This window comes from Dipodomys spectabilis, unplaced genomic scaffold, assembly GCF_019054845.1.
Source record: "Dipodomys spectabilis isolate Male_0828 unplaced genomic scaffold, ASM1905484v1 ptg000067l, whole genome shotgun sequence".
NCBI classification, from domain to species: Eukaryota; Metazoa; Chordata; class Mammalia; order Rodentia; family Heteromyidae; genus Dipodomys; species Dipodomys spectabilis.
This window is the reverse complement of record NW_024870744.1, coordinates 3901020-3915000: the sequence shown is the minus strand read 5'-3', so window position 1 is coordinate 3915000 and position 13981 is coordinate 3901020. Positions and strand designations below refer to the sequence as shown.

At 57.4% G+C, this 13981-nt stretch overlaps 1 protein-coding gene across 2 annotated transcripts in view; it reads right to left on the bottom strand.

The window, feature by feature from the left end:
* The window catches only part of Ass1 (argininosuccinate synthase 1), a 51771-nt gene extending 40596 nt beyond the window's left edge, over positions 1-11175 (bottom strand). Inside the window, exons 1-5 of one of the 2 annotated variants that reach the window (XM_042681033.1) lie at positions 11137-11175; positions 7096-7160; positions 5089-5198; positions 3634-3702; positions 1077-1265 (exon numbers count right to left, since the gene is read on the bottom strand). In XM_042681033.1, coding sequence (XP_042536967.1) covers positions 1077-1265; positions 3634-3702; positions 5089-5193 — 363 coding nt within the window. In that variant the 5' untranslated portion in view covers positions 5194-5198; positions 7096-7160; positions 11137-11175. Of the gene's footprint in view, positions 1-1076; positions 1266-3633; positions 3703-5088; positions 5199-7039; positions 7161-11136 lie in introns of both variants that reach the window. The other variant, XM_042681036.1, reaches the window with a different exon arrangement.
* Between the last annotated feature and the right edge of the window lie 2806 nt (positions 11176-13981).

The window sequence follows — 13981 nt, the reverse complement described above, 5'->3', positions numbered from 1 at the left end:
CCACCGGCACCAAGCCTTGGGAGCCGTCCTTTATTCTGTGCTGACCTCATCTCGCCTAGAATCGCGGGTCCTGCACACTGTCTCCGCCGTGCTGTGCACATTCTTTGAATTATTCTTGCTCCATACTCCTAAGCATCTCATGCGCTCAGGGCTATTTTTATCCCCATTTGCAGAGGAGGGAGCAGAGGCTCATGGGAAGACAGCTGTGCAAGGGGAAGCCATGGCGCTAGGATCGCCTGGCTGCGTGCGGCCTAAGCCCAAGGCTCACGTCTCGGTGCTGCTCCTGTGCCCTCTGCTGCCTGGGGCGGGGTGGGGTGGGGGTCCCCAGAAAGCCAGCTCGGCCTTTCTGTTGTTTCTCAGTGGAGCCTCAGGGCCGTGGGAGGTGTGGAGGAGACACCCTAGTCTCTGCCTTCCACCATTTTGGCCCTGATGATCCCCCTGCATTCTCTGGGTGACGCCATGCTGCCCTGGCCCTCCCATGCCCCCCACCAGGCATCTTCACAACAGCCGAACCGCTTGTGTGGCCTCGGAACGGCTCTGACCCCCGGGCTTCTCCCCACGCAGCTGCTGCCCTTTGCCCCCTGTGCCAGCCTCACCCAGCCCGGTGGCTGGCACACCTGTGCTCACCCCGGGGCTTCGCCCTGGACCACAGCCCCCCCTCCACCCTGCCACCGGCCCCGGGCCCTTCTCCTCTCCCTCCTAGGAGGTGGGGGCCCCAAGGGCAGGAAGGAGCCCACGGAGCTCAGCGCGAGGCCAGCAGATCCGTGCGAGCTGGCGGCGCCGGTGCCCGGGGAGCGGCTGTGCCCGCTCTTTCCTTTTTGGTGCTACTACCTCGGCCTGAATGCAACACCTTACTTTGCTCTCTCAGAAAGCTGTTTGTTCCCGATGGGTGCTCTAACACCAAGTCATGCCCCCCGTGTGGGTTTTTGCTGCTTTGCGACACACACAGCGTCATCTGCTCTCTTCTATTCTGACCCTTCCTGCACCTCCCCTCAGCACCCCGCTGCCGCTGCCCAGGAGACTGGGCGCCCGCCACCCCTGGTGGGGAGGGTTTACCCGCCCACTCCCCACTTTACCTTTCCCGTTGCACCGTGAGACACAAACTTGGCTCCCTCCCTCTGGGCGATTTCCACCTGCTTGCGGGCGATGCAGGGCCTGGCCAGAGAGGTGCCCAGGAGGTAGCGGTCCTCATAGAGGGCACTGGACTGGACGGCAGGCCAGATGAATTCCTCCACAAACTCCTTGCTCACGTCCTCGATGAACACCTGTGGAGAGAGGGGCTGTGAGGGGGGCCTGGCAGGAATGGAGGGGGTGTCCAACTTGAACTCAGAGCCCTGGGTCGGGGGGTGGCTCGGGGGCCCAGAGCAATAGACCACACACAGAGAGCTCTACCAGCTCCTCGGGCAGCGGTAGTGAGGCATCACTCATCAATTCCAGCAATCCATGCTCCCGCTCCCCCTCCTGCACTCATGACAGACACTGTTCATCGATCCTGATGAAATGGATGTGGCTCTGAACTCTTTCCAACATGATGGAGCACAGTTGCCAGAGATCAAGAGGGCAGTGGTTCTCAGACAGGGGTGTGTGTGCCCCAGGGGCTGCGTGCTGGAACCTGACTGCAGGAGGGGGAGGGGGAGGGGAGGGGAGGACCTGGGACACCTGGCAGAGGGACGTTGTTAACATCCTCAAAGGTCCAGGACAGACACACGTAAGTACCACCAAGAATGATGGCTCCCAAGATGCAGGCCTAGGTAGGGGGTCCCGAGACCCCTCAGGGAGACTGTGGAAACACTGTGTGATGTCACTCCGAGGTCATTTACCCTCGTGTGTGTGTGTGTGTGTGTGTGTGTGTGTGTGTGTCTGTGTGTGTGTGATGGGGCTGGGCATTGTCCTCAAGGCCAGTGCCCTACCACTTAAGCCAGCTTCACTTCCGGCTTTTTGGTGGTTTATTAGAGGTAAGTCTCACAGGCTGGCTTCAAACCCACGATCCTTAGATCTCAGTCTCTGGGAGGAGCTAGGATTGCAGGCATGAGCCACTAGTGCTGCTCTCCTGTTTTTGTTTCTGCTTTCTAACTATGGTGACTATGTATTAGCAATGATGGGTGTTTCCTCAATTAATACGTATGTGTAGGATGGGGGGTGGTCTAAGACCAAAATCCTTCACTAGGACAAGAGATTCAAAGCTAACCTGCAGTCTTGAGATTTGGACCAGGCCCTTATACTTGCTGGGCAGGTGCTCTATTACTTGAGCCACACCTCTAAGCCAGCTTTTTTGCTAGTTAATTAGAAATGGAATCTCACAGACTTTTCTGCCTGGGCTGGCTTTGAACTAAGATTCTCCACATCTCAGCTTCCTGAGAAGGAAGTAGCTAGCATTAAATTGGCATCCATTTCAAGTCAACTTCCTGCTCTTGTTGAATGGACTGAGGGATGGGTGAAGGGACAGATGTAAGAAGTATGGATGGGGGATGAGTGAATGGATGGATGCTCAGGTGGATGGAGAACAGATGATGGATGAACGGACAGACAGGTAATGACTGGCTGATGGAAGCATGACAGACATCTGGCTCAATGGCTGGATTAGGGGTGGGTGGGTGGCTAGATGGATGACGGATGGATAGGTGGAAGGATTGATGAGTGGATGGATGACAGATGGATAAATGAATGGATGGTAACAGGTGAATGATGCATAGATGTGTGATAGATACCGGATGGATGGATACATGAATGAGGGGTAGATGGATGGGTGGATGGATGGATGAGAGTTGGATGGATAATTGATGGGTGACTGATGAATGGATAGATACAGATTTGATGGATTGATAGATGAACGAGGGCTAGATAGATGGGTGGATGGAAGGATGAATGATGGATGGTTGAGTGGATGATGAAGATGGAAGAATGGATGATGGACAGATGGCTGATGAGGATGGATGGATGAAAGATGAATGAAAGACAGATAACATGGATAGATGACGTGTGAATGGATGGATGGATGGATGATGAAGATGGATAGATAGATGATGGGTAGATGGATAGACTATGGGTGGATGGGTGATCAATGGATGGATGATGGATGGATGGGTGATGGATGATGAGTAAATAGATGGAATAAAGATGACAGACAGATGGATGATAGATTGATGGATAGATAGGTAGATGATGGGTAGATGAATGACGGGTAGATGATGGGTGGAAGAATGGGTGGATGGATGATAGATTGATGGATAGATAGGTAGATGATGGGTGGAAGAATGGGTGGATGGATTGATGATGGGTGGAAGGATAGATGTGCAGATGGATAGATGATGGATGGGTGGATGATGTGTAGATGGGTGGGTAGATATATAAATGGATGGATAATAGATAGTAATGGATGATAGGTAGTTGGATGGATGATGGGCTGGGTAGATGTGTGGATGGATGCTGGGGAGATGGCTGGATGATGGATGGTTAGATGGATGCTGATGGATGGAGAGCTGATGGGTGGATGAATGATGGCTTGAGGACATGCACACACCTGAAAACCAAACTTGATCTCAAGCAAGAAGACAAACGGGCAGAGGGATGGAGGCTCGGAGCCAGAGGCCCCGCTGCGGCCTCCACGCCACCACCCCTGCTTCCCGCGCATACCTTTTTGGCCCCAAGCTTCAGCGCCTTCTTCCTGGCTTCCTCGAAGTCCTCCTTCTGGCCGATGTTGGCCTGTGGGGTGCAAGCGAGAGGCACAGTGAGCGGAGTGGGCCCGTGGGAGGGCTGCTCCGCAGGACCGCACAGCCCTGTGTTCTGGGGGGAGGAAACTGCTTTTTTGGGGTAAGGGTGGGCGGAGCCATTCCTGGCACCTAGGTGGCTGAGACAAAAGCCTGGGCCCCAACGATGTCACCAGTGTCCCCTCCTTGGGCCTGGGCACATGCCACCCCGCGCTGCCCACGGTCCGGGGCACCCCGGGCTCCTGGCCAGGTGGCAGGCCAGCGGGGCCTAGACTCGGGGGCGCTCCCCAGCCTGTCTAGACGTCGGCAGCCGGACTCTGGCTTGCTGCCCAGGTCCCCACATGAGCTCTGACTCCTGCCTTCTGCTCACCAGACCGGAGAAATCTCCCTGGAGCGCAGCTGCAGGTGTTGGCCAGACAGGGCTCAGCCTTTTGGCTGTGCAGCGCAGTGGCCCGAGGGCAGATGGGCAGCACACACTGGACATCCACACAGTGTCGTCCCTCCCCAGGCAGCAGGCAGCTGAGCCACGCCCCCACCTCCCTGGGCCCTGAGTCCCTGGGCCAGGGTCAGTTGCAGCAACAGGAATGGCTGCAGGGACAGCACGGGCCTCCCAGCTCCTCCGGCCTGCCTGGGTTGTGGTGACCTCCCCTGGAAGGGGTCTTTCCTGGAGACGCCTCACCCAGGGACCAGAGAGCGCTATGACCCCGGCCCAGCCCCCTCAGCAGCAGCCAGTGACTTGGCATGAGGGGGAGGGGGTACTCAGGCCATTGGGAGTGTACCTGGCCCCCCTGTGGTCACTCTGGGAAAAGCAGGGCTGTGATGGTGAAGATGGTGGTCTCACCTGCCAGGTGGAGAGGTCAAGGAAGCCCAGGGCTGGGAAGGTGGCTCAGTGGTAGAGTGCTTGCCTTGCATGTGTGAGGCCCCGGGTTCGATTGCTCAGCACCACAGAAGCAGATAAAGCCAGAAGTGGTGCTGTGGCTCAAGGGATAAAGTGCTTGCCTTGAGGAGCTGAGAGACAGTCCCCAGGCCCTGAGTTCAAAAAACTGGGAACAGACCTGTGTGCACGGTGGACGCAGCCCTGACTGTAGTTATTTGAGCCCAGCATTGCTTTGGGGCTTGTTATTGTCCTTGTGTTAACCTGGTTTGAGCATAGAATAGTAAGGCTCAGGGACAGTGTCCCAGCTGGCACCTGCAGGACAGCCATCTTTCAGACAATGAGACCAAGCAAGCCCAGCGAGACAGCTTTTCCTAGTTCTGGTTCAAGGCAGGTGTAAAGAGAAGGCTGGGCTCAGCCAAGAGGAGGGAAGGTGACAGACAGAGGACAGGCTGGACAGACAGCATGACACACAGGCGGATGGACAGACAAGCTGCAAGTGCTCACCAGGTAGGCGATGACGTCATAGCCTTGCTCCTTCAGCCACACGAGGATGCAGGACGTATCTAGACCACCACTGTAGGCCAGAACCACAGAGCCCTTGCTGGACATCTTGCCTGAAGGGGTAGAGGAGCCTGTGAGCACCCAGCGCCACCTCCTGGCCCGGCACAGGGAGACCAGTGCTGCGCCCCCCCCCCCCCCCCCCCCGCCCTTCCCTCGGCCTGCGGCAGTTTGTCCCTGGTCAGGCCACCACTGGGGAGTTAGGAACAGCTGGTCCATCCTCCTGTATGCACCTCATCCCCGGAGTCCTGACCCTGCCCCACACGGGGCCTGGGGAGGATCCCAGGGGTCTTAGGCCAATCCCCAGAGCTGGAGTGAGCTAGCATCAAAGGCTGAATTGTGTGTGTGTGTGCCAGTTATGGGACTTGAACTCAGGGCCTGGGCACTGTCCCCGAGCTTTTTTGCTCAAGGCTGTGCTCTACCACTTGAGCCATAGATCCACTGTGGCTTTTTTGGAAATAAGAGTCTCTGGGCTGGGAAGGTGGCTCAGTGGTAGAGCGCTTGCCTTGCATGCATGAGGCCCTGGGATCGATTCCTCAGCACCACATAAGCAAAACAAAAAAAAAAAAGCCAGAAGTGGTGCTGTGGCTCAAGTGGTAGAGTGCTAGCCTTGAGCTGAAGAGCTGAGGGACAGCGCCCAGGTCCAGAGTCCAGGCCCCACGACTGGACCCCAAAAAAAAAAAAAAAAAAGTCTCAGGGACTTTCCTGCCTGAAATGGCTTTGAACCCCAATCCTCAGATCTCAGCCTCCTCATTAGCTGGGGTGACGCATGAGCCACCGGCGGCCAGCCTCAGAGGCTGACTTTGGACCAAGGCCAGTGGCTAAAGAACGGGCAGCAGAGTGCCACGAGTGGGGGTGGGGTGGGAGCCTGCGTCTGAGCCTCCCTTCTCAGAACTGCTCTGTGTGTCCCGCACGACTGTGCCAGGCAGGGCCTCGGATGCGCTGTCCTGAACCCACCACAACCCCAATAATGCAACCCCACCTAACATCAGGTTGGGGAGACCAACAGCAGACTCAGAGGCTCAGGGTCAAGACCACAGCTCTGAAACGTGACCTTGTAATCCCCAACTACACAGGAGGTAGAGATCTAAGGATCACGGTTCAAAGCCAACCCAAACAAGACGAATCTGTGGGACTCTTTATCTCCAATTAACCAGCAACAAGCCAGAAATAGAGCCGTGGCTCGAGTGGTAGAGAAGAGTGTCAGCCTTGAGTGAAAAAGTTAAGCAAGAACACAAGGCCCTGAGTTCACTGGCACAGAATGAAAAGACGCTTGGGCCCTTGCCCAGCATGCACCTCACCGGCAGGAGGTGCAGAAGAGGCTGGGGCCTCGCTAGCCAGGTGTGTCTCCCACCTGCAGCTCAATGAGCTTCACTCACCACAATTGCAGGCAAACTGTGTCTTCCAATACATTGAATTGGACCCCAGGCTCCGCAGGCAATATGAGTGGGAAAGGTCACAGGTGTCCCGGGGCAGGCCTACGGGAGCCTGGAAGGCTCAGTTCCTGCCAGGGCTTCTACACTGCTGTGACCCTGTGTGCCCCTTCTCTCTGCCTGAGCTCAAAGCCACCCAGGGTCGAAGGGCTTTCTCAGGGTACCCAACATGGCGCCCCAGGCCTGGATGTGTGCACAGGTGGACTTTGGAGCCCAAGCACGTGAAGTTGAAGTCAGGACACGTGCCATGGGCCCTCCCAGGCCTCAGGCCATGCTGTCCTTCAGACTTATGGCGAAAACAGGTCTTGGGCTGGGATAGGGGCTGGTTCGGATAGGCTCCTCCTCCTCCCTCCATGGGGCAACAATTGCAGTCCTCACCCCTGCAGGGTCAGATTGCCCTGAACCGGTTGCTGGGCTGCTAGGTCAGCAGATGCACCCCTGGCAACCAAGGCCAGGCAACTGGCCTTGGAAGATGGGAGGGAGGCGGGGAGGAAGCAGGAAAGGCAAAAGCAGGAAGTACCTGGGCTTGATTGACAGCGTGGGTTCCCTGGGTCAGAGTCTGTCTTCACGGATGAGCAAACCACTCTGCAAAAAACAAAGGAACTCAACAGCCTGGCACTGCAGCCTAGTGACATGAGGGCCCTGAGCCTGGCCCCTGGGGCACCCCCAATCTTGTGAATCTTGCTGAGCAGGAAGCCTTGGGGTCTCCGGGCCTGAAAGCATGTGAAGTGATGCCTCTTGCCTCTTCATTGAAAGTGTCCAATTTGGTAATATTTTTCTTTTTTGGGGAGGAGGGGGCAGTACTGAACTCAGGGCTTAGGCATTGTCCCTTAGGTTTTTTTTGCTCAAAATTGGTGCTCTACTACTTGAGCCGCAGCTCTACTTCCTGCTTTTTAGTGGCTAATTAGAGATAAGAATCTCAGACTTTTGGGGGCTGGGAAGGTGGTTCAAGTGGTAGAGCGCTAGCCTTGAGCTGAAGAGCTGAGGGACAGCACCCAGCCCAGAGTTCAGGCCCCAAGACCAACAAAAAAGAAAAAGAAAAATCTCAGCCTCCTGAATAGCCAGGTGTGAGCCACCAGCACCCTGGATGGTTGGCAAGTTTGGGTTGTTTGTTTGCTTTTTGCCAGTCCTGGGGCGCAGGCTCAGGGCCTCGCCCCTGTCCTTGAGATTTGTTTTGCTCAAGGCTTACTCTACCACTTGAACCCAATGCCACTTCCAGTTTTTTCTGTGTATGTGGTACTGAGGAATCGAACCCAGGACTTCATGCATGCTAGGCAAGCGCTCTACCACTGAGCCACCTTCCCAGCTCAAAACACGTTTTGACAAGTGTGAATACCCAATCGGGACCAGACCTTCCATTTGGAATTCTCTGCATTTTACAGATGGGGAAATTGAGGCTTGGGTGAAGAACTTGCCCAGGCCCTACTTGGCTGGTGGCAGAGCCGGGACTCAAACCCCCATCAGCTGGTCTGGTACGGACAAGGCCCACCCCTTTCTGGGAGGCTCAGGAAGGGAGGTGCTGGGCAATGCCGAGATCCTGGCTGAACTCGGCTCCCTGTCTTCCCAGGAAGGACCCAGCAGGTTCCCCAGCTCTCAGGCAGGTGCACAGCCCCCACTGGCCCTCACTGGCAGTGCAGTTGGCAGTCTGACTCTAGCTGGCAAGGTAGGGGGGAGGATATTTCCTGGGGCCCCAGCCAGAGTCATCTGGAATGCGTGCCAGGCACTCCTCAGCACCCAGGAAAGCTGTCTTGGTTCTCAAATGTCAGACCTGGCATGACACTAGACGGCATGGCAGTGTCTGGGGTCACTAGCATGTCATCTCCAGGTTCAGAGTCCCACTTCCACCTATTCACAAACAAGAGCTAGGGGAGCATGCCCAGGCCACGCCGCCTGGTCCCTAGGAGGCCTTGGCTCTTTCCCCTTCACTTCACACCTCTTCTACACAGCAGAGGCCTGAACGACTTGTCACCAATGGTCTTCTATTTCTCTGTGTGCACTGCAGGGCCCAGCGGAGAAATGCAGCTATCTAGGCTGTTCTTCTAGCACCCAGACCCTCCTCCCCCAGAAGAGTGTCCCCTACTTGAGATTTCCACCTTCTAGTATTTTAGCCCTAGCACTAGTGCCTTCCTTTGTGTCTGATAGAGCTATGCTGCGATTCCAACAGTGACCAGAAGGAGGCACACCATCCTATCAGAATATAGCTTAAAAATACTGGAAGGTATGATACTAATTCAAGATGTATTGTACTCATAAACTGACAAGCTGAGTTGTAATTGTATTGTAACAACTACTTAGAGATGACAAAAACAGGCTGGGGGGCTGGGAAGGTGGCTCAGTGGTAGAGCGCTTGCCTTGCATGCATGAGGCCCTGGGCTCGATTCCTCAGCACCACATAAGCAGGGGAAAAAAAGCCAGAAGTGGCGCTGTGGCTCAAGTGGTAGAGCGCTAGCCTTGAGCTGAAGAGCTTAGGGACAGCGCTCAGGCCGAGTTCAGGCCCCACGACCGGAACCCCTCCCCCCCCCCAAAAAAAAATAGAGGCTGGGAATATGGCTTAGCAGTAGAGTGCTTGCCTAGCACGCACAAAGCCCTGAGTTCAATTCCTCAGCACCACTTAAACAGAAAAAGCCAGAAATGGCGCTGGGACTCAAGTGGTAGAGTGCTAGCCTTTAACAAAAGAAGCTCAGGGACATTGCCCAGCACCTGAGTTCAAGCCCCAGGACTGGCAAGAATAGATAAATAAAGCAAGTAAATAAGTTAAAAAATAACAAAAATACAATTTTTTTTTTTTAAAGAATCTGGCTCTGAGGATCTCAGTTCAAAGCCAGCCCAGGCAGGAAAGTCCGTGAGACTCTTATCTCCAATGAACCACCAGAAAGCCGGAAATGGTGCTGTGGCTCAAGTGGTAGAGTACTAGCCTTGAGCTGAAGAGTAAAGGGATAGCGCCCAGGTCCAGAGTTCGAGCCCCACCACCAACCAAAAAAGAATCTGGCCTAAACGTTTGCTTGGTAGAACTGGATCTTTACAAAGTCTGGATTCTAACCAAACTTTATGGAAATGCCCCAAGGTGGCAGGCAGGAGACAAAGCAGGTTCCTGTCACATGACTTGTGAGAGCCATTCAGAACCTCCCCTAGGAACCCAAGAAAAGAAAAGCACATTCCTCCCCCACCTCCAGTACTGGGAGGACTTGAACTCAGGGCCTTGCTCTCTCAGTGGGCTTCTTCCACTCAAAGCTGGTGCTCTATCACTCGGGCCACATTTCACTTCCAGCTTTTTGGTGGTTCATTGGAGATAAATGTCCCAGACTTTCCAGCCGGGAGTGGGCTCTGAACCGAGATCCTCAGATCTCCGCCTAGGATTATGGGTGTGAGCCTCCAGGTCCAGGCCTGAAAAGCGCTTTGATCTAATTTATGTCTTTGGCTAATCACTGCGGCCCTGGGGGCCTGGCCGGCTCCGGCTCCGCCCGGGGCCCTGCAGAAGGGCGCGAGCCCAGTGAACTTGCCCTGAAGCTTGAACGACCAAAAGTTCAGAGCCTTTCAGAGCCGAAGCCGGCGCGGGCCGGTGCACGTGTCTGCCCGCGGGCGAGCCAGTCTCCCCGGCCGCGCTGGCCGCCCGCCCGGGACCCCGGGCCCGGCAGGGCTGGCGCGCCGGGGCGGGGCCGGGGCCGACGCCACCCCCGGCTCCTGGGCTCCGGCCCGCCCCGTGGGCACTGGAGGGCCGGGCGGAGGACTTCCCTTTGGCCTCCACCCCACCCCTCGGCTGCCCTGCCTGGGCTGGAGCTCGGAGGGAGACCCGGAGGAGGTGGGAGAGGACGGGGGTTTGGATGGGGAGGGAAGCCCGGGCCTGCGCGGTCCGCCCCGTCCCGCCCCGCGCGCCCCGTCCCGCGCGCCCCAGCGCCTTCGCACGGAGTCCGGGGCGGAGCAGACCCGGCCGCGGAGCCGGGGGGCGGGCGGGGGGAGATCGAAGCCAGGGATCTCCGGGTCTATCTCCAGACCCCACCCCCCCGACATTGCAAGAAACAGCCCGCTTCTCGGGGTTGAAGGCCGAGGCCCCCCCGAGCGCGCGGGAGGCGGTCAGCCCCGAGGTGGACACTTCCTGCGGAGGGGCCGCTCCCGCGGGGCCCGCCCGGCCCGGCAGGAAACCAGACGGGCGGCGCCCACCGAGACCGGGAAGGGAGCCCGGGCGGGAACCCAGGGTAAACTGAGGTCCCGGGAAGAGCACTAAGCCCGAGCCCCCGGGGACGAGGGGCTGAGACGGGGGTGGGGGCTCTGCTCTCGCTGGGGGTAGACGGGGACGGGGCTGGGGAGCCGCGGGGGCCCCCTCCGGCGACAGCCCCGCGCCGCGGGGCCCAGCGACCCCACCCGTTCCCCCGACCCCGGGGTCCGTGCCCCGCCCAGGACCGGCGCCGTCAGGACCCCCGCCAGGTGTGTGCGCGGCCGGACGGCGGCGGCGGCCCCGCGGAGAGCCGGCCTCCGCGGCCTCCGCGCCGCTCGCTCCGGCCGGGGCCGCGCACAGGGAGACAGGAGGAGCTGAGAGGGCGGAGGGGCCGGAGGGGCTCCTTACCCGGTCGCAGGCGGCCGTGGCGAGAGGCAGAACAGGGCCGGGAGAGATAGGTGCCTCGGATTATAAGCGCAGGGCCCGGGGCAGGGCGGGGACGCGGGGACACGTGGGGACGCGCGCGCGAGGCCCCGCCCCGGCCGGGCCCCCGCGGGGAGCCTCTCAGCGGCCAGCCCGGGTGGGCGTGGCCAGGCCTTGCCCTCCCTCCGGCCCCGCCCCCTTCTCCCGCTGGGACCGGAGTCCAGGCCTGGGTGGGCGTGGCCAGGCCTGCCCTCTCCTTGGCCCCGCCCCTTCCCACTCCCATCCCACGGGGTCGGGCCTGCCTAGGGCCCGAAGGCAGCTCGGAACCCGCGTGATAGCAGAGATCGAAGCTGTCCAGAGAAGGACTGATGGAAGGCGTTCAAAGCGCAAAGTTGCCCAGGCCGGGGGGCTCCGTGCCAGCGTCTACCCGCGCGTCCGGCGCCTTTCTGCGCCCCCAGAGCCCGGCACCTGCTCCTGTCTGCCCAGATCCCCAGGGCGCCCAGCAGACGGTGACGAGGGCTGGCCGGCGCTGACCCGGGGCGCGAGGAGGCTGGGGCGCACAGGGGCGAAGCCCGGTGCCCGCCGGACAGGCCCGGGCCCGCCAGGCCTGGGACGCAGCCCCCGGCCCGGCCCGGGGCCCACCTCGCCCGGCGGCCGCCTGCTCCGCGATCAGACTCCGTGCGGCCGCCGGGAAGCCGTCCTGCGGATCCGGGCGCCGGCTCCCTCCTCCACCTCCACGCTGTCACCGCGTGCGCGCCCCGAGGCAGCCTCCTGCCCCGGGACAGGGCTCCTCCGAGCCCCCTCCCGCCCTGGACAGCCCGGGCTTCAGGGCCGCTCTGAGCCTTGCACGCCAGCCGATGCGAGGGAAGCGAACCATAAATGTTCACAGCTGCAGTGGAAGCCTGAGAGTTTCTCCCGTTTCCTGCCGGCCCTGTGGCAGGACTAGTTTTGGTCAGTTTGCATACTATCTCCGGATTACCCTGTAGGAAATAGCTATTATTATCACCCCTGACTTAGAGGTGGTAACCACTTGGGGCAGGGCGTCTTTCTCAAGGTCACACGGCTCATTAAGTGGTGTCACAGAACTAGGGTGCAGTTGCTGGACCTCTGCCTCTGCTCAGACTCCAGGAAAGGAGCTGAGATTCCAGTCCCAGGTTTCTTGAGTGCTTGGGCCTTTATTCCTTGCTGCAGGAATAACTTTTGCCAGCACAGGTTGCTCACGCCTGTAATCCTAGCTACTCAAGGGGCTGGGATCTGAGGATTGTAGTTTGGAGAAAGTTCAGAAAGCACTGTGGCTCAAGTTGTAGAGCACTAAGGAGCTCAGGGACACCACCCAACCCCAGAGTTCGAGCCCCAGGAATAGAAACACACACACATACACACGCACACACACACACACACACACTCAAAAACCTATATAGATAAGCAAGATGCAGAGCTGGAAGAACTGGGAATTAAGTTTTCTTCAGCCAATGAGTGCTCCAAATGGGCCACACTGGGTGGACACCTCCAGGTGTAGCTGGACTGGAAAAGGCCTGGGGTCTGTGACACAAGCATGAACAACACACTGGTCATGTGAGATAGCACTTTGGGGGTTAGCTATGGCTGTTGCCAGACCCGACTCGAAGATGACTGTGTTTTTTTTGTTTTTGTTTTTGTTTTTTTCTGTCATGGGGCTTGAACTCTGGACCTATGCGTTGTCCCTGAGCTGTTTTTTGTTGTTGTTGTTGTTTTTGTTGTTGTTGTTGAACTCTGGGCCTGGGCGCTGTCCCTCAGCTCTTCAGCTCAAGGCTAGCGCTCTACAACTTCTCTACCACTTAAGCCACAGTGCCAGCTTTTCTGCTTCTGTGGTGCTGAGGAATCAAACCCAGGGCCTCATGCATGCAAGGCAAGCACTCTACCACTGAGCCACCTTACAGCTGTTTAGCTCAAAGCAAGTGTTGTACCAATTGAGCGACAGCGCCACTTATGGTTTTCTGGTGGTTTGTTGGAGATAAGAGTCTCACAGACTTTTGCTGCTCGGGCTGGCTTTGAAGTGCGATCCTCAGATCTCAGCCTTCTGAGTAGCTAGGATTACAGGTGTGAGCCACCGGCACCAAGCCTAAGATGACTGAGAAGCCTTGGGTGGGTGGACAGGCAGAGACCTGTTTTCAGGCAATGACTCAAGTCATCCATTCAGAGAAGACCCGGCATGCCGGGACATCTTTGATGGTGGTAATAAGTCCTTAGTTTCCATGGAAGTGCCAAAAGCCATCACTACTACATTGTATGAGCAATGCTTTATAGTTGCCAGCGTACAGCCCTTGCTTCTCTTCTTTCAAATTTACTTCTAAATATTTTAACACGTGTGTGTGTGAGTGCATGCACACGTGTGTGCTGGTACTGGGGCTTGAACTCAGAGCCTTGCACTCCTGCTTGGCTTTTTCCCTTAGGGTTGGCACTCTGCCACTTGAGCCAGACCTCCATTTTTGGCTTTTTGGTGGTTATTTGGAGATAAGGATCTTACCCAACTTTTTTCTCAGCCTGGCTTTGAACTGTGACCCTCAAACCTCAGCCTCCTGAGTAGCTAGTACTGTGGGTATGAGCTGGTAATACAGTGCGTTGCTAATTTGTGTGTGTGTGTGTGTGTGTGTGTGTGTGTGTGTGTGTGTGTGCTAGTACTGGGGTTTGAACTCAGGGCCTTGTACGGTCATTTGGGTCTTTTTTCACTCAAGGCTGGACCTCTATCACTTGAACCACATCCCTATTTCTTAACTTTTTTTTTTTTTTGGTCCAGTCATGGGCCTGAACTCTGGGCCTGGGCGCTGTCCCTCAGCTCTTCAGCTCAAGG